Source organism: Aythya fuligula, chromosome 1 (genome assembly GCF_009819795.1).
Source record: "Aythya fuligula isolate bAytFul2 chromosome 1, bAytFul2.pri, whole genome shotgun sequence".
Taxonomy (NCBI): domain Eukaryota; kingdom Metazoa; phylum Chordata; class Aves; order Anseriformes; family Anatidae; genus Aythya; species Aythya fuligula.
In genome coordinates, this window is record NC_045559.1 from 129,475,216 (window position 1) to 129,496,348 (window position 21,133).

The 21,133-nt window shown below is 38.4% G+C and overlaps 1 protein-coding gene across 4 annotated transcripts in view; it reads right to left on the reverse strand.

Moving 5' to 3' along the window:
• Nucleotides 1-21,133, reverse strand: part of FRMPD4 (FERM and PDZ domain containing 4) — a 313,851-nt gene that overhangs the window by 32,564 nt on the left and 260,154 nt on the right. For all 4 annotated transcript variants that reach the window (XM_032200773.1, XM_032200764.1, XM_032200781.1 and 1 more), the window contains one exon: nucleotides 1,530-1,575. In XM_032200773.1, the coding sequence (XP_032056664.1) occupies nucleotides 1,530-1,575 (46 nt within the window). The remainder of the gene's footprint in view (nucleotides 1-1,529; nucleotides 1,576-21,133) is intronic.

Consider the following 21,133-nt stretch of genomic DNA (forward strand, 5'->3'; position numbering starts at 1 on the left):
GGGCTACATATAACCAGCACAAAATCATAAGCCCTTTTGTCACCAGACATTTAAAGAAAAGAATGAAACCTGCCAACAGATAAAGTAAGACAACCTGTATAAAAAAAGGGAAGGATTTTTTTTTTTTTAAGGATTTTTTTCCCCTGTATTACATACATTCCCCATAATCAAAACCGCTGGCTGTAATCCAGCTAGCTTTAAAAACAGATACATTTTTTATTTAGCCAGACAACACTGCCAGTGATCTTACTGCAGTGCAGCAGCCCCTGCCTTGTTTTGCTGGGGAGCACATGCTTTTTCCCCACAGTTTAGCTGCTGTGTGGACTGGCTTCTTGAAAGTGAAGCAGTGATGATATGGCCTCCTCTAAACTAGTCAGAAAGGCTAACCAGCAGTACAGGAGCCACACAGCAGTGATCAAATTGCATTTGCAAGTTGTACATTTTGGCAGTTTCATCAGATAAATTTGTTTTCGTGCCTTTCTGTCAAATCTGTTATTCTTGGGTGAAAGGGATGCAATTATCTGTTATTAATCAAAACTCTTGTGCATCAGGCTAGCAAACAGGGAAGTAACTAGAACTGCTGAATTTGAAATCACTCCTGATCCATGGTTGAGCCCCTGCTGTGGCCTACAAAGTGTGCATGATGTATAAAGGGAAGAGAGAGAGGTGCTCCATCCCCTGGCTTAGCTTTACTCCTTTTTCATCTGACCTTCTTCAATTATGGGTTTGAGCAAAGAGGCCATAAACCCACTTCCACAAACCATTAAGTGAGGTGCAAAGGCATGTCCCATCAGCCAGCTGAGAGGCGGGCTGCAACTGCTCCCAGTCCCTTCCAGCCAGCCTCACATGATTGTCTTTCTGCTTCTCCTCTCATCTCCACACGCTCTGCCCTGGAGATGCACGCAGAGCCCTTCCCTGCACAAGGTATAACCAGTTTGATACCGAAGTGCAAGTCTGTGGAACTGAGGCAGAATTACAAAAAGAACAGGTGCTGCAACAGGCTGAGAAGAGGCACAGCCCTGTGCTGCACCCCCCCTGTCCCTCGTTCCACCGGTGGGGACTCCTTGGCCCTACAAAGCTGTGCCTGAGCTCTGCCCATTGCTGCAGGCACCACCTTCCACCAGCCAACAGCCAAAGGCAGCACTGTACCCACTCTCTACTTCCACATCACGCACATGAGGGATGAGTAATTTCCATTTGACAGAGACAGAAGCAATGCGGCAGAGGGGACTTGGCCCAGGCCATCTCCCAAACCTCAGAAGATGCTGGAAGCAGAACTCAGCATCCCCCTCTGTGCATTCTCCTGGCAGGAGTTTAACAACGCTGTTACTATTTAACTTGCTAATATATTCTGTGAGTGCAGTATGCAGTAATGCAGTCCGAAACACCACCTTTAAGAGACATAGCCCTTATCTGACTTACTTCTTTTTATTGCACAGATGAGGTGTCTAAAGACAGACAGAATATAGGCAGAGAAAAAACTGCTATGTTGCTAGGAAACTAATTCAGAAAACACTACAGATACTTACAGGGTAAGGTTGAACAACAGTAAGGAGGATCGATTCTTTGCAGCTTCTATAAAAAGAAAAAAGAAGTAAAATCAAGTAAAGGTTCATATGTTTATGCACTACACATAACCAGCTTATTTTTCTAAAGGAGAAAACTGCATCAATATGGCAAAATGTTTATTACAATCACTTATCAGAGAATTACAGCGATGAATACCAAAGTAACAATGAATATGAAAAAAATAAGTTTTTTTTCTCCAATATAACAAACTGAAATTGACTTAGTTTTGCAGCTTATACTGTAAAATATTTGCTCCATTAGACACCTGCATCCTCCAGTGGCGATTTTCTCTGGTAAGAATGGAACAACATTTGATTAATTCTATCAATGCAATATCTATAGACTACACATTTATTTTGCCTACTTTACAAACAAAATTAATTTTTTATATCATCTAGCTCTTGTATACGTAATGCAAAATTTATCTGAAGATAGCTGTGTTTCCAAAACAAGAATGAGGACAAAATTTAGCCCCAGACTCTTCTCTAGCTCACCTTTAAAATCCGTAGATGAAGAGTAGTATCTGGTGAATATCCCAGTTAGAATTTTTTTTTTTTTTTTTTTTTACAAAATTGCTAAATAAAGGTTCTCCTTTAAAATTGAACAGCTCTTCTTTAGGAACAAACAAGTGAAAGGAGAAGAAATCAGTAGCTCTCAACCACTTCCCTCCCCCAGAGAGAATAAACTTGATAAGATCAAGTGGTCTAGACAAATGACAAATAAATACATATTTTGTCTATTGACGGGCAGTTCGGACTCATGGATAAGTGGAATAATGAGGAAAAAATGCCAATCACAGTCAATATCTATTGTGTTACATCATTGGACAGAGGGCTTCTGAGGGCAATATTAGCTGTGAAAAAGTCGGGTGCCATTTTGGATGGAGTTGATTTTCTGTTAGTTTTACTACTTTCAAACACAATTAATTGCTTATTTATGTGATTTATTGCTTGGCTAACTGAAGTACAACTGATTTGGCATGGCTGAACTGTTCGACCGTACGAACTAAAATAAATCACGCTGCATTGGTCTTACTCAGTGTCACCTTATACTGCATATTCACACCACCGATGTGCCATTTAAAAGGCAAAAAGGAAGGAAAATAGAGGAGAATCCACAAGCCCAGTTAAAAAACTGGTCTGGAAAAGGGACATATTTGATAAAGCCGTCTCATCTCTGAAAGCCAAGTGAAATAGCAAATTCTACCTCTGTCAAAGCCATCAGTCATGCAAGCAGCCAAGTCTGACCAAATATCCCCTAACTAAAGTAAAATTTCTAAAGCTTCAATTTTTACTCCTCTTATTAGATATTCTTATCATTGCATGAAAAGTGTATAGAAAGGCTTTTCTAAAGAATGTATTGAAGGTTTCGGTTGCCTTTCTGTGCTCAGAACAACAGAAAATTAGGTTAGAAAGTTAAAATAATATACTGAGGAGCTACATGTGGTGAGAATTGAATAATCTGCCACAAAATAAAATTATTTTGTCCCCTTTATATATAATCATAAATACTTTAAGGAATTTCCCACAATTAATTTTCATTTTAATAAAACATTCCAAAGTTAAGCTCCAGAAATGACTTATTCAATCAAGAAACAGCTTTTATTTACAGTGTTCGTATTTGTGAACATTTACAGTCTGTTTTTAAGATCTGTAAGCTACTGATAGCAGTTTCAGAAATCTCTGCAATTACTCTTTATCATTCTCCATTGTTATTCTTGAAGATTTTATAGCGTATAGTCTGAAAGTAGCAATCTCAATTCTTTTTTGCTTAACAACAGGATTCCCTCTACTTTCTTCTATTCTACCTACCATACTTTTGGGATTCTGAGAATACATGATAAGAAATGTAATGTATTTCACGAATCTCACAGTTGCATCTATACTGTCCACTTCTATCCAATTTCTCACTGCCATATTAATCTAGGCATATGTGTAGATGGAAAAGCACAGAGGGTTGTTAGCTACAGGATAAACCACATCCCTGGGATAAGTACTCCATGCCCAACTGTCCTCTACAATTACTTTCAACACTCTAATTTATGTTTCTTATGAAAAGCAAGATTACTTGCATGCATTATCTCCTGCTGATCAGTTAGTTACCTTAGAGAGTCACCTTTATGAAAGAAAATCGACTTATAATGAAAATGTTTTTCAGCTGTTCATTACTCTTGGATCAAACCAAGTGTCAGTGTAGGCAACATTCAGCCTAGACTAACAAGGTTTTTAAACCAAAGGGTCATCATATTAAAATGTATTTTGGGTTAAGGCTTGCTTACAGGGTAATCACTTGCATTGGAAGGATGCTAGACCTCAGAACATTCACTCAACATTTGAGTCTATAATAAGGCCATTCAGAGTATCTGGAATCATGTGTTTTTCACACACACAAAGCAGCTGTCAAACACCATTTATAGCCCTTTCATCATCAGACAAAGCTTTTTTTATAAAACACATGCAACATATAAAACACAGCACAGTTACAAGATAAATACATATTTCATCTGCAGCATTTTGATCTGCAGTACTCAGCCACAACTGCACCACCCATTCTAAAACCTTCTCAATGCATGATAACAAAACTTCACATCATTGTCTACTTTCACTATTGTTAGAAAATCATATATACCTAAATGATAATCCTTGAATTGCACTGGAGACTCTCCATTGTGACACATATTGTTTTTAACACAACAGAAAAACAATGGAACCACTGACCATGTACTGTGACCTGTACATTTTATAGCTTAAATGTATGTATGTATGTATAGCTTAAATATATGTATGTTCATATTGACAGCAGAACACACAAACAGCTTAGACTAAATTACATAAACCAGGTACATCACCACACTTAAATGTAAGCTGCTACTTCTAAGCAACTTTGGAAAGATAGTGGCAAAAGCTAAAGGAACAACTGCAGCCTTACTTCCCCTCTGAATTGGCTTTTCTGCTTTCAACAATCTGACTAAAGTAAAAGAAAATAGATAAAAACATTTATTTATTTATTTATTTATTTATTTTCAATTTAGACTCTTGTCTACATACTGTTTTCAAAGCCAAACCTTACTCAAGACCAATGATATGCAATTCCAAGCTTTCACAAGACCTGTAGACTTTCTGGGTGCCCTACTATCTGACCAGCTAACAACAGTGCAAAAATAAAATACCATCATGTTTCTCTCATTTCCTGACATTAGAATCAAATGGTGAGAACAAGGCTAAAATATCAAAATTGCAAAGGGAATTTCAGTGATTCACCTATTTGTGCTTTCCAGGGCACTGCACAGTGATTGTATTTGTCCATTCTGCCTACTCCTTACAGATACTTAGGCTGCAACAAGGAGAGAATATAGATGGTTTGAGAAACAAATTACAGCACATTACAAAGGTTAAAGTTGTATTACTAAGTATCAGGCATCTCAGACTACATGAGGCGTTAACATTCTGCTACAATACCAGCCATTGACTTTGACTTTGAACTTGGAGGTGGAAATTACTCTCTCTTCTGCTTCCCTTTGAGCTTGAAGTGGGGAGGGAGGGGAGGAAGAAGGGAGTAAAGGACATGTGGGGAGAGTGGCAAAACTCTCAGTTTCTGAACCACATGGAACAAGTATCTCTGTTCTTTGCATGTGTCCTGCAGCAAATGTTGCATATGAGTATACATAGGGCATATATTAACTGTATTCACTCTTAAGAAATGAGAATGGAAAATTATTGCTTACACTAATCTAAAAAGCTTTTAGCAATTTTACATACTAGGGGCTTACCAGGTTTCTCTCCCAGTGAAGATGGACACAATAGAAATTGACATATAATAAATACTATTATTTACAGGAATGCAATTTAAGAAAAAATCTAAAACTTGCTTTGAAATGCTATACTTTTTCTTTGTTATTTCTGGACCCTCTGCTGTGCTTTGTGTCTTACTATTGATGAGGAAGATCTGAATTTCACAATTATGGCGTAGGATGCCACAATTTGCAGTATGCTTCACACTACGTTTTTGAAGTAAGGAAAGGGATGCAAGCAAGTTAAAAACTAACTGCAGAATGTATCAGGTTACCTGAAATACCATATTCAAAGCTAAGGAAAGTAGAACTTAACCTAGTATCTAGGCTAAAGAAGAATTATTCAGCATTTGAATGTCTTTCATTATTATGAAGACTAAGGCAGTAATAATGAACAAAAGACTTTTCATGAAAAAACTAAAGTCACTCTATTGTAGTATATTAAGAATGATTTCAAAAGGATCATTTTGATTTGAGCTGTATATACATTTTTACATAAAACCTGTTCTCTTTACAGTAGTTATCTTCACCTGAGGGAGCTCCAAATTTCACTTCTCCAGACTTCTGTCATGTGCAATGGCTCCTGTGGAAAAGAAGTTTGCCAGAGGTATGCCTGAATTTACCTCCAGGGCTAGAGATTTCCACTGGAGGGAACTTGGTGGGACAGAGTAGACTTGTCTTAGCCTTGTGCTTCTTCATTCTTTGCTTTTATTGCACAGCCCCCCACAACATGCCTCCAGGTCATGCAATGGTGCCAACCGCCCTGTGTGGTCTGAGGAACCTTGTCAAGTTGGGGAGCAAACTTGTATTCAATGAAACCCATGAAACAATGCAGAGGAATGGAGGAAAGAGGCTATAAGAAGATAATGCGTTTCCTGAGGCTTTTTTTGTCACAGGAGAGACAGCATTGTGCAAACATAAACACACAGGGTAACATAGAACTCCTTCAGCAAGCATCATGGTGTGTATGGTCCTTCTCTCTCCATTTCTGAAGGCAACACAGCAGCACGCAAACTACAGGCAACGTTTCCATGATTCAATAGCTTCTAATCAAGTACTAAAAAAAAAAAAAAAAAAGCTGTACTACTGTGGGAAGACTGCTTCTGGCCTCTAGATTACATGAACCCATAGATGAATGTTATTGAGTAGCAGGTGAAGAATCTGACCTCTCAAACCCTAAACAGATGATATTTTCCAGACAAAGCCTATGAGTGACAATGGGATTACAGTCTGTGGCCACACAGCTGGTTGCACTGACCTTTGGCGAGTCTCTCTGAAGACCCTGTACACACCTAGAGATGAGCATTGTTGCCATCATGAAGGCAAAGTAGGGTGTGCCACGCATGGCATTGCATCTCCAACTCCATCTCAGAGAACAATTGCAGGAGTGCAGCAGGCAAGAAAAGTAGCAAGAGGCTCATCAAGTAATGTGTGCTACCATAAAGGATGAAGTGTGGAGTTCAAGTTTGGGGAGGTAGGGTAATGCTGCATGGTGTATGGATAGCGGAGATGGGATGTGAAACCAAGGTCTTGCTTTGAGGGTGGGAGTGGACACGTGAGGAACAACACAGGAAATGGATGGGAGCCTCAGGTTAGACTCTTTTCTCCAGGGACGACAGTCTACAGAGGTGAAGACCATGGTGTTCAGGTCTTATTTCTGGAGATAGGAAGAGTGCATTGGAGTCCCTGATTTCAGAAAGCAGAGGGATCACGCTCACATTTGGAAAGCTGGCAGTGGCATCTTCCACCACTGTTAATGGTAGTACCTGTCCTTAGTCTCACAGTATTTCCCTTCACAGGGAAAATACTCTTGACAATCAAGCAATGTCAACTTGTGAACTCTTGAATCCCATGGTTTAATTTGAATAACTCTGCTGCTTCATAAAATCCTTAAAAATTAAGTCTGCCGTTAAATCTGTGAAGACTTGCAGCGCCAGAAACGATCCACACAAGGATCTGGGAATGTTACAGGATTCCAGTTTGAGTGCCTGAGCCCTAAAAACTGCAAGAATTGAATGCTTGAAATGAAGACTGCTGTATAAAGTAAAAAAAAAAAAAAAAATAAAAAAAATATATATAAGCACAGGATTATTCCTGCACTGCAAGATCAAATAGCAGCAGAAACTCAGCTGAGAGAAAAGATACTCTGATTCTAACAGAAATAGCTTCAATAATAGCATACAGAAAATTACTGTCAAAGCAAATTGCGTTTTATATAAATGTTCTTTCTTTTAAAGGTCTGGCATGGTGTGAAAGTCAACCTTTAAAATTGTCACAGTCTGCAGCTGGCACTAATTGGAACCCTTGTTGGCTGTCTCCGTAAGGGGCCAAGAAGCAAGTGTGTCTGCAGGCTGAATTATGCTCGCTGTCTCTGACAGAAGTGGTCCCTTCAGATCAGGGCTGTGGCACGCTGGTGGGGTTTCATACAGGAGATGCCATTTTAGATGCCTCTGCTGTAAAGGCTTCAAGAATAAAAAAGACTCCTGCTCTCTAAGATTGTTCATCTGCCAAGCTTTCACATGTACCAAATTCACTGTTTTTTCCTTTATTAGCACTGTGGCAAGGAAAACCTTATGAAGAGGAAATTCTTGAACTTCAGTGATTTTGAAGACCTATATACACCTCTAGCCAAAATACTCCTCTTGTCCACAAACACCCAAAGTCATCGAGTTGCTAATATTCTCAACTATAAGGCTATAATTTTTGTAACTGAGTTACCAAAATGTTAGTCAAACTGTAAATACCTGTGTATACTGTACAAGACTGCTGTGGTAAGACTGCTTGGAAATTGAAACTACAGTGCTGTCTAAAAACCGAGTGATGCCACTTGCAATTCTTTACCAGACAGTGCCTCAGTAGCTCCTTCTTATTACACCAGTCTTCAATTAATTCTGGAGTGCAACTCTGAATATCAGCAATACGCGGAAAACCCTACAGTGATTGGCCCTTCCTTAGGCAACTTTTTTCCTACTTGGATAGAGACAAGACAGCCTCACTCAGACCTCGAGGCGGAGTAGAGAACTTATTAGGAGTTATTAGCTCTGGAGTCTGCTACTCCAACAGAATCATTATTTGGTTATTTTGGCCACTGGGAAAAGAGGGAGCAGGATGGGCATGTACGTATATCTGATGGAAGGAGACTTTCACCAGCTCAGACTGCTAGCATGTTACTGCCACACGACCATAGCAGAAATTACGCAGCATGAAAATGTTATACTCCCAAGGAGAAAAACACAGAGTTTAGTCCCCTATTAATTAATTGTTCAGCTGTCCTCTTCTAATTAGACTTTCTGCACATTAGTTTTAAAGGATCAAAGACAGATAAAGTGGGATAACATTGGTCTCTCAGGTCACTCATCCAGGCCAATGTTTCAGCGCTAGTTTTCCTACCATTAACTGCCAAAGTAGCTTTGAGGAAAAGTTAATCCTCAAAGTACAATAAACACAGCGCAATATAAACCAGCCCCAGAATGGCTCATGTTTATGAGACATCTTTAGGAATGATGTTATGGAGTTACTAAACAATACTCTCAAAGTAAAATATTTACAGGACAGGGTGGTATCACTACAGACAGGGATGCATGGCTGCCCATTCCACTCAGGTACATGTATATTACATTCATGTAGTTGATTTGGTGACATTTATCCTTTGCAGTAATATATTTATGGAGGACTCCCAGGAACTTGGGTTTTAGAGAAACACTGAGGTTGCACAGCAATATGCACAGAATGATAAATTCTAACCATTCTACAAAATCCAAACCAATGCTGATGTGACAGATTATGCTCTGAAACAATGGCATGAGCTCATATACTGATTCTCCAGTGCAGCCACCAGGGATGTAGCAATGACTACAAAATCTAGTCCAATTGTTCTGCCATTTTCTAATTTCAGCTTCCAGAACTGGAGCCAACATGGTCACAGCAAAATCTAATTTGAGAAATGTTAGATATAATCAGAACAGTTTTCTAATTTTCTAAACTTTTGTAAATACATCTGAATGCTCCACTGGAACCAGAATTCAATTACCTGGGACAGAGAAAGAAAAATGCTGGAACACGTTGAGTGCTCTTCTTATGGATCCCAGATGTTCCTCTACTTTATCTGAACTAGACTAAGGGGGCTTTCTAGTGTGGTATAGAATTTTCAGCAGTTGATTATGCATTTTGATCCAGTCACACAGGCATTTGAATTTCTACATCACAGTGGAAACAAATTAAATAATGAAAGTTAAAGGACTGAAGGAAATGATGAGGTAACTTTCCAAGCCATGAAAATTGGTGTTATTCCATTCACTTATCGCAGTGCAAAAGAGAGGTTAACAATTTGGTCTAGCAATTGAAAATGATGTTTCAGAGAGAAAACCTAATTCATATAATTCACATAAAGAAGCCTTGTTGGTTCCATTTTTCTTTTTTTCTCTCAGAGATGCAATGTAAATTCACACTTAGGAGATGAATTCTCTTTTCAAATAATTTTATTTTTAATATTTCTTTTAGCAGACAGTATGTTATAAACAATCATCCCTTGATTTTATCTTTTTTCCTTCTAGTCTCACTGCAGTGGACCTCTCATGCCCCATGGGAAGGGAAAGTTTTGATTTCATCGATGCTAGGCTACTTCTCTTCATTATAAGTGTCGGAGCAGCATGCTTAAGATGAGGACATCTTGACAATAGGAAACAAAGAATAGAAGAGAAATAACAATTTTCTCAATAGTCACATAAAATGGGAAAAAAAAAATCAGTAGTGAAAGACCAGCAGCTATGGTCATGGTTTGACAATACACTAAATGAGATTTTCTGTGCCTGATTGAAAAAATTGTGGCCACTTGGTGCACATATCTGGACACTGTGTGTGTGAACACTGTCTATCAGTTCCGGCAGATTCAGAAAGTCGGATAGCTCAGGCTTCAAATAAAGAAGGTATAGTCTTCCTTTCAGCAAATACCTTAAATTTAGCAAAGAAGCCAAGAAAAACTTCATGGCACATCTAACAGCTAATTTCACAGAAAGGCTACTATATGTGCAGGTTATACTCACTTTAAACTCCACTGCTGATCAAATGAGCAAGGTGCAGCTCTGCTACCATTAACCATGAAACTAAAACTAGACTGACAAGTGGCTGCTTATGGCCACAATGACATGAATGGATATGCAGACAAGTCACTTGCTCTTAGTGCATCATCTTCTGGAATCAGGCAAAGCAGTGCTGCTCCCTTCAACAACAAAACCCTGCCTTGTGTGGAGATCTTTGCCTACCAAGTCTTGACAAAAGTTAAACAGTTCATTTACTGATATTAATATAATGCAAATATTGTTTTATGATTGCTTCTACTCTCTCAGCAGTCTCCCTCTACTCTGATTTTGTCAGTAGTGGACACATTTCAGACAGAAGGTAGACTTACAGTATACCATTTTGCATAGCGAAGTCCTGGTCTGTCTAGATAGTATGATAGTAAGAGCGCACACACACACACACACACAAAGTAATTCATTAAAATGCATTGTCTAATGCCAAAACCTTCAAATAAAAAATACAGTGATTAATTTAAAGAAAAAATGGTATAAATTTGATCCTTGCTGAGAAACAAAGAAATCATGCACTCTAAAAACATGTTGCAAAAAAGAATTTGGATATGAGGAAATGAAATAAAAGACAATTGAAGATGTCAGAAAATGAAGAGAAGTGATATCTATATTAATAAGAACACAAAATAGATGGAGTTACATATTAAAGACAAGGAAAGATCACTAAAAATAAAAACTTAATACCTTAATAATACCTTAAAGGTATTTTTATTATGTGACAGATTAACCATAATTTTTTATGATCACAGCTGCATTTTCATTTGTACTGAAAGCAACAGAAATCATGATACTGCTATTCATAATCTGTACTGCAATGGCATTTTCACTTTCAGGTTAGGACACATCGTGTATGTAGCAATGAAAGGTCAGGTATTCATACACATCCTTCATTGCTGCAGCTATTCTATTTGTTGTTTTCCTTAATGCTTTTCACAAAGCAGAACATCAGATACAATTTTGCTGATTAAACGTTAACCTGAATCTATTAAATGCTCTAAGAGCATCTTGTTTTAGAGAGTTATCTGAGATTTTATTAATAATACATAATATTTACATAGGGCTCTTTTGTGGCAGATGTCTTTCACAAATATTCTCTTAGCTCTAAGTAATCCAGCCAATAAAGAAGAAGAAATTAAGAAGAGGAAGATGCATTCAGAAATGAGATAAAGCTCTTCATTTCAGAGGAAAATTGTATTTTCAAGCACTGTATGATATATTGTTCTCCATTCAATATTATTGTCTTTATTATTCTTCCTTAAAAAAACACATTCATTCAAAGAGTAAATGGTATTTTTCTTTCAGATGCCTGAACACTATCATTGTGGCTTTTAACTCTTATCTGCTTTTTGAGAACCAGACTATATGATACAATCTAAGAGCATCTTTTTTCTTCACTATGTTTCAAATTATTGTGTTTTAAATAATTAAAGATTGATGGTGATAGTTTTAAGAATAATTGTTCCAACGGAACAGGATTCATTTAATTCCTCATTAAGAAAAGTTTCAGTGGTCAGTGGCTGTTTTTCATGGGTTTTATTACTATTCCTTTATCTGCAAGGTTAGACAATTGATGGATACTGAGCTGCAGAGACTAATGCAGAATGATTTTTGCTTACTGCATCTGGAATAGAAAAATTGGTTGGTCAGATGCCAAAGACATATCTATGTGCCACTGAAGCAGCATAAATCATGGTAAATGTGATTTTATAATGATTTGGACAGGCAGCAAAAGAGCCTACTCTTCTGAAGCTACCATGCACATTACAGAGTAATTCACACAGCAGTTGCCCTGATGTGCAAACTGCTTTACTGTATTTGTGTCCTCACACATTATTTAATATATAGGCTCTGATATGAGGAGAAACTGAGTCAAAATTGTTAACAGCCAGCTAACTACTTGTTTTATTAAATTGTAGTATTTATTGAAAAGTACTGCCATGATTATATGTGAAATACCCAGAATGTGCAAAATTCAAAGGTTCTTCCCTCTTTTTTTAAAAACAACAACAACAAAACACAACAAAACAAAGGACTATTTATTTATTTACTGTGTTACAATCAATATGACATGGCTTTAAAAATCTGTTTAAGCTCTGTCCAACTTTTCAAAATCATGTTGTTGATTTTCAGTTGATACATCTAAATATTGTTGTTGGTTAATTTTAAAAAAAAATTACACTATAATACCCTTTATTTTTTCACCTTTCGTATCACAAGAACTACATAATTAGTTTTACACTTTTCTTGGAGCAAAGGATCACTAATAAAAGTCTCACTGAAAAGTTAAAAGCGAATGTACACTGCACGTGAAAATGGTCCTTAGGATAACTTAAATTACACATGAGCAGAAATCCTTCCATGATAATGACAAAAAATAATGGAGGAAGGAATGTTTGAGATGGGGAGAAGAAAATTACACTGCAAACACAAACCAAGCATAGAATAATGAATAGTTGCATTCTTATATCCACACAGAAAATGAAGACATAATAATTGCAGTGCAGTTTGGACGTACCAATGCTAGCTTTCGTCTAGATGCTATGGGTTATAACAGCAGTGAAAACACGATGCCACTCTCTTCAGTATTGTTCTTCTCCTCAAGAGAACACCCACGCTTGCAGAGCCAAGCCTATGCTTCCTTACCCGCAATAGCCAGACCAAAGTCGATGGGGAACAACACACCACGCACACATGCTGCATTCAGGTCAGCCCCAGCCCACCACCACTGCAGGTCTTCCAAGCTCTGCATTAGAGCAAAAAAGTGAAAATGAACTACTTTCATCACTGTCCTCCCTTGTTCCTTAGAAGCCATGGCTAACCGCCAGGACTGGGTAGAAGGACACTAAAAGATCTCTCTGCTCTTTAGGAAAGCGGTGAGGGGGAGGAGGGAAGCTGTTTGTGGAGGAAGAGCAGAGGCAAAGATGTAACTTGCCACAGAGCTGTAGACAGAAGGTGGTAGGAGGGAAGATGGATATTGGCATGGGGAAAAAGAAAAAAAGGACTGAACTCATGAAATTTGCTAAGCGAATCTTATAGCTATTTTCAAAATAATTTATTTTGTATATTTGTATTTTTCAGCTAGATTTTGTGGCTAATCAAATACTAGTTGCTTTTAAATATGAACACATATTTACTGCCCTGAAGAGAGTTATATTTAAAAATCACCTGACAAAGATTATTTGCTATATACGGGGGCATTACACCCTTCATCATCATGATGAAGGTTGCACAAATCGAAAAGCTAGCACAAATCGAAAAGCTAGCACACGAGCTATCCCTGCTGCAGTGTGGTCTGTGTCCGCAGCCTCCCTTTGCTACTGGGCTCCAGCCTGTTTCTTCTGTAGGATCGTAAATCACCCCTGTGAATAGAACAGCGCTGTTTTTTCCAAGCAGCAGAGTGAAATTAATGACAATCCTAATACTAGATTTATAGAAGCCTAATTTATCTTGCAATGAAATGAACTCAGCTATTTTGCATTTTCAGTTGTGGAATCAGTGTGGGGGAAATGAAAGCAGAGCCATCTCTCATCCCAGCTGGTCCATGATGCAGGCCTCTGCCTTTTTGGCCTGGATTGACAAGATACAGAGTAATACGTATAATTTGCCAAATGAATAGTAATGCTGATGAAGATTAAGAACTACTATTGCCAGAATTCTTTTTGAGTCCATTACCAGTAGCCAATACAATAACACTGACATTGTCCTTATGGGTCCCACCCCATAATTTCACAGAACAAACACTTAGCTTTCTGAGGGGATACAGAGGTAGTATTAGTCTGCTAGAATAATTTATTAAACAAGGAGAAGAATTACCTTTTTTATCAGCAGATCTAAATGTACGTATATTACTTGTAACGTAATTTATCTAATCACAGCAATACTGGGCACCACTGCCATCCAAGGAGGAAGCAACAACAGGGAAACTAGCTCAGGAAAAAGCAAATGCTGCATTTTCTGCTCAGGCAAACTCCAGGAACATCCTAACAGCACAATTTCAGTTCCAGCCTCTCACCTGCCTTTTTTCTTATTATTCTCTTAGCTTCATGCAGTAAGTGAGGCTTATTTGGAGAAATATACTCCACCCAAGAAAAAAACATGTTCAGTGATATATACTCCTTTATCAACATCATGAACTGAACAAAAAATTAGAAACAGACCTTTGCTTTCTGAATCTAAAATAAACAGGGACCAGATGCATGAAAGAGGGAGAGGTTAACAATATATCTGCTGGAGAAAGACTTTGTTTAAAAGTATGTTTTTGTCCTCTGGGATAATAGATCTTCTGTGTACCCACCACTAATCTTGTTCATAAAGGTTTTCATTCCCTGGTTGAAACAACTGCAAAGAGCAAAACATTTCTCCTAATGTCATTTTATCCTTTTCTAATACATAGGGGGAACAGTGAAATCTTAGATCTAGTCACAAGATACAGATTGGTGAACGTGTTAGTTTATTACATGTATAAGGTAACTCTGTATTTTTGAAAGTTGTTTGAGGCTTCATACCTCACAAGTGCCATGGAAAGTGCTATATAAAATAATTCATATGGGTAACCGAATCAACAGATTTGTGTAGGGCTGCCTTGCTGTATCTTCAGAGCTGACAGTAAAATAGTAGATGTTCTTACTTCAAAATAGATTTAAAATTATGAAGCCAATCACCAAAATCTCCCACATGGAACTTAAAGGGCTCAATAATTTTGTCTGTATAATGAAACAAGATCCCACGGATGGCTGAACCTTTTCCATTGTAATTGCTTCTCTCAGAGGAATTTCTTCACTTCAGAGTCAGATTCTCTCAGAGACAAAGGCAGTTCCTGTTAACTGTCCTAGGCATTAAATTAAATGTAGAACTCTCTGCCTGTTTTACAATTTTGCAGGAGGCCAAGTAGGAAAAGAGAACCTGAGCTTCATAACCAGCGACCTCCCCTCCTGAAGCTACTACCATGGGAAGTTTGCCTCAAGCCAGAGGCAACGTCACCACATTCCTTCCCTTAAATATGCTATCCACATTGTTTGACAACCTTAATAATTTATTTCATCAGGAAAACAGGATGAAAAGCGTTGGCACCTGGTTAAAACACTTGCCCAGAAGCTGGAGATCTGGCATTTATGTACCCTGTGGATGGAGATGGCTCTTCCCTTTCCCATCTGGGTGCTGATGCCCTGTGCAGGAGGCAGGACCAGCTGGAGCTGCAAAGAGAGGCTCAGGGCTGATGGTGCTAGTAGGACCATGTCTCACCTCAGCACAGGCAGCTCCCTGGGAAGGCCTTTGCTCCCAGCAAAACCACAATTATTTGACACAAAACACTCCAGTGGGCTGAGTCTTTTTATAGCAGCTCTAAGCATGAGCTTAAAAAAAGAGGTGAGGGCATGCCATGGCTGCTGCCTTCGGCTGCCATTTTGTATCACCCCGTCAGTAACCATCCTCTCTCAGCAGAGCCAGTGCTGTCAGCGCTCACTGCCAGCATGCTGCTGGGATGGAGCACAGCAAATTGCTAACATACAGATGTGAGAGACTGCAGCTGAGATGTGCAATCCAGCCTGCACAGCCCGTGCCCCCGCACTCCTACTAAGAGGGCTTCAGCAGCAAGATAGGCCTCCAGCAGCGAGATAGGCTTCCAGCGACCTCATGGCATGAAGTACCACGGCTTACAGTATTCTCTAGGCAGTTTCTGGAATCAGAGGGACAGCTGCCAATAGTTTCTTCCATCTTCAGAATGCTTACAGACAACCAGCCCGGGCTAGAGGCCCAACTTTAAGGAGCCGGAGTTTGTGGAGGTGGGTTTTTAATCAGGTACATGAGCAATTTTATTGTTGAAAAATTACCCTGACCCATGACACATACCAGTAGCCCATCAGGATGCTGTGTGGGCTGCACGCAGGGCTGAGGCACCAAACCCCACTGCCTGACTGTGGACACTGTAGGACTGGCTCTTGTAGTACGAACCAGCTCAAGTGTGCTGCATACACACATCTCACATATAAACAGACAAAATAACTTCAGTGACTCAGAAAAAAAAAAAAAAAAAAGAAAGAAAGAAAGAAAAAAAAGATAGTAAGGGTTTTCTTCTATAAAATAACTCCTATAAAGGACAACCTTAAGTGCTCACAGCTCTCTTCTCTTGGGTGCACGTTGCGTTCTCTTCTTGAACAGCTTGTTCTGTTATTACAGTGTTAGTACTTTCAGGACTTTCATTTAAAGCTAGTTGAAAGTCATTAGGCACCACAGATATTCCTCACTTTAGCTGCAATCATGAGATAAGCAAAACAGCTTCGAAAGTCTTATCTTGTTCATTTGTACACGCTGACAATGATCTATCTGCTCAAGAATAAATTCATTGTTCCAAGGACACACATTAAAATTCAGTCCACGGAAGAGACTTAACAGAAGACGTAGCATGCAAAGGATATAAGTTTTTAAAGGCTATATGTCAAACAGCAAGATTAAAAAAGACTTGTCAAAATTTGGTCTGACAGAAATCAGCATAACATCCCTCATGTTCCAATGGACATAATATTCTTCATTATGTAGTCACAGTAATTTTTCAGGGCAACCTGGAGACTTCTCTGGAGTCTAATTAGACTGCAAATGTGATTTTAAAAAAGAAAATTAAACCATTATTTCAAAATTACATTTACTGCTGATGCAAAGTGGTAGATTATGAGTATTGGCTGGCAGTTTCTTTACGTCTATGGGTCAGTAGTTTGTCACATGTGTACGTAAGAACAGTTGTCAGAGTCCACACTCATACATAATTTTGGCCTGTAGGCTGAATCTGTTAGCAAAAGTAGATCAGAGGAAGAAAAAGATCTGAACAGCTAAGTCACAGAACACTGATAATGCATATTTATCACCTGCAAGCCAAACTAGATACAAAACTGGCCAGGTGCGTTTCATGAATTCCTTCTGTTCTGCATAGCAATGGAACGATTAAAAAAAAAATAAAAAATGTTCAACTTTACTGATCTATGATTCTACAGAAAATGATCCCATTATTAAAAATCTATTTTAAATCTTGCAATCCCACCACCTTATTTTTTCATTTTTAAGGTGTTTTTCTTTCCCCAATTTCAGTTCTATCCTGACTTTTTTTTTTTTTTTTTTTTGCATTTCAGTGATGCTAAAAGATAATCTCAGTTCATGAGCTCTTAGTCTACAAAGAATCAACAGCCACAAAAAAAGGAAAGAGGCAGAGGAGTGAGGTATCTTTATAGAATCAGATTCTCAAAGTTAATCACTAAAAAATGGGAACAAGAGAGATCAGAGAGCCCTGGGGGGATTTATTTTGTGTGCTTTCCTCCTTCCACCCTCTCCCCAACTGCACCTTCACAGGAAGTTTTCAAAGTTCATACCTTCCCCGTGGCTTTTCCAAAAATCCAATTTCCAAAAGGGAAGCTTCAGGAAGCTCACCTGTGAAAGGGCTCTTTGCCCCTCAAAATACTGACGTTCAGCATTTGAACCACGTCCTAACCACAAGCATTTTTAAAGTCAGTTATAAACAATGCACTCTCCTCATTCTTTGCTTCATCCTGTGAGACCAAATGTCTGGCTTTTGCTTAGCTGCTCCACATGCTACTGTTGCCAAAATCGTTAACCTATTTATTCAGCCTGATGCACCTGAATGTTTTGCAAAGCACTGTAGTGGCAAAGGGACTTTTCACTTCATTTACAGTGCTGCTCATGCCTTGCTGGAAGCCAGGGCAGTTTCCTGTCTGAGAAGAGCCATTCATTTCCAGGACCTGGGCAAGAAAAATCCAGATGTCCCACAGACAACGCATGTTTTGGTGGATTAAAGGCAAATTCATTGGTTACGCACAGCCAGACAGTGGAAGTGTTTATGGGCCCCTACAGGAAGCTACAGCTGTGCTCTGCTGCCTTTAGACCTGCCACCATTCTCATCTACGTGCAGTCACACCAGGAGCGAGGGCACAAGAGACTGCTCCTCTCCAACCTGCCGTCCTTGTTTTCCTGAGTCCTGTGTGGGGAAATGTTCCAGCTCCTTCCCATTCCACCTAATGCCAGTCTGTCTACTGAGAAGTAATTTAGAAAATTATAATACTCTGGAAAAACAGCTGAGTCCCTTTCTGTGGTAAGGGTGAGATCTGAATACAAAAGTAATTCCTAAGCACTGCAGAGGGGAACATGGAAGAGAAAGGGGGAGACAAGTTAATGATTTCCATTTGAAGGATCCATATATATTGATATATGCATATATATAATACACACACACACATATATATTGATTAAGGAGATCTTTGATTACAAGTCCAGCCAATGAAGGGAAGTTAGTGTTGTAAGCCAAAGTGTATTGGAGAGAAGAGAACCAGAACCTGTAGGAAGATGTGCTACTTTTGACGGGAAAAATAAAAAAAGACCAAGTTACCAATAGTATTCAGCACTGTTATGGTGTGTGTAGAAAATCAAAGAAAGGAAAAGAGAGGTTTAAGTGTTTTCTACTTAAAAGGGTTGTAGAAATAAATCTTCCCCAAGAGAGAATATTATGTAAACAAATCACCATGTGTTCTCTCTGACCTTTCTCAGAAACAACTGGAGCTGGTCCTATCAGATACAAAATGCTGAAATAAATGGACTTTGGATCTGATTTGGTCTGGTGATTCCTAAACTGTTGTATTCCTCTTCCAAGCAATTAATTTGTTTCATAAAAGCTTGTGATAATGCTCACGTTCAGAGGTTACACTGTACTGACATTTTTGGGTGACATTTGCTTTTCATCAAAGTTTTCCTAAACTCCAGCATTCATCGCTGAATTATTTGTTACATGGAATGTAACTGTAAGTCTTAAATATAATAAACTTGCTCCACATAACTTAGTTCAGGAAAAAAGATGAGTTAACTGGAAAACACATGTAAGTATTATATATATGTATTATATATGAGAAGGGTGTTATCAAATTACCACATATTTTAACTTATTTCAGCTCTATTTTAAGAGGTCAGAAGTTGAAATACATTTCTGATTTGGCCAGCTTTTTTTCCAGCTCTAACACTGTGCTGAGGATTGGAAAATTAAACCAACTAACCTAGGGAAAGTGAAAACAGGTGACAAGTAATGAAATTTTATTTCAAAAACTTTCCCATAATAATAATAATAATAATTATTATTATTGCAAAGAAGAAAGGTACTTCTTACAGACCATTAGGTATTTGGTTAAACTATATGTGCCAATTGTCAGGAAGAAGATGAAGCTATAAAGAGCAGAAGAGATGTGCAAAAGACAACTCTCCTGGGCATGGTCTCTGTTTCCTCTAACTTCTTTGCATGGTACGACAGCCTTGGGAAAAAGACCATGAACTGATTTATGTAAGAAAATTTATCTCAATACTGTCAAACTCACATTAAATAATGGTGTATTAAAGCCTACCATGATTTAAAAGCTGTGACTCCAGATATGATAAACAGTGCATCATTTGTTTTCTCATTTTTTTTTTATTTTTTTTTTCAAAGATCATGATTTTATGCTCTTTCTGCAAGCAACGGGACTGGTCTCACACTTAAAAAAGACTGAGATTTTTACCCAATTGTATGAATGCCAAGACTCATAACAAAATTACCTAACGGTTTAACTTGGACTCAAAAGAGAAGTATTGGTAAAAGACCTCCAAGTGCTATAGCAACTGCTGTATAGTCATGTTTTTTTCTCGTGTATCTAGAAAGCAAAGTAAAGTTAACTGCTGCTATTGTAAGCTACAACAGCCGTCCACTGTGCTCCATGATCCTCTGCATCCTGCCCCAGGTATGCTGATGTGATATCAGTGCAGAGTAATGCATTGAAAAAATGGCAGTGAGTGCACAGATCATCCTACTGTGGCATAAAACTACCACAAAACTTTTTTTTAAATGTGCACTTGGTTTCATTTACTTACAACTGTCATTTATTTTGATTTATACAGATTCATAAAAACTAACAAACTGAAAACTCTTCCAGTGTCTTTCCCTGGCTTTGTTTTGCAATAAATAGCATCAATATTTGCCTTAAAAACAGCTTAGGCATACTTGGTATATCTAATTTTCACTTCATGTTTTATGAAGCTCTTGGTAGACACCAAGATTTCAGACAAAGGAGAGTGATGGGAAAGTGAAGAGAGGCAATTAGGGAGAGAGAAAGGGATCTGCAGTGGTTGGCACTGGTATCCACTGGGAATGCCACATCACAAAAACATTCCATGAATTACCCTAGATCAAATAGGCAAATGCTTTCTTAAAGCATGTTATACCATTTGACAGCTACATCTTCCATAAATTGGTACAGCAACTACGAGCAATCCATGGGGTAACCCATAAACAGCCTGATCCAAATCCTCCTGAAATCAATTAAAATATTTCCAGTCTTGAGCAGGCTCTGGATCAGACCCATTTTGCCGAAGGATGAACATCACTCCATAGTTCCCAAGTATGCTAAGAACAGGCAGAAAAGCAACGCCTTCCTTGTCCCTTTCAAGAGATCTTTATCAAATGTTTCCCTTTACAAACCCTTAAAGAAGTAGGTACTCCTTACCAGACAGCAATAAAACAAACAAACAAACAAACAAAAAAGCAACAAACAAACAAAAACAAAACAAAACAACAAAAAGCCTCCAGAAACAGGCAGTATACATTTTAGTATTTGAAGGTTATAGACACATCGTTCACAGATTCAGCATATAAAATATGAATCATATT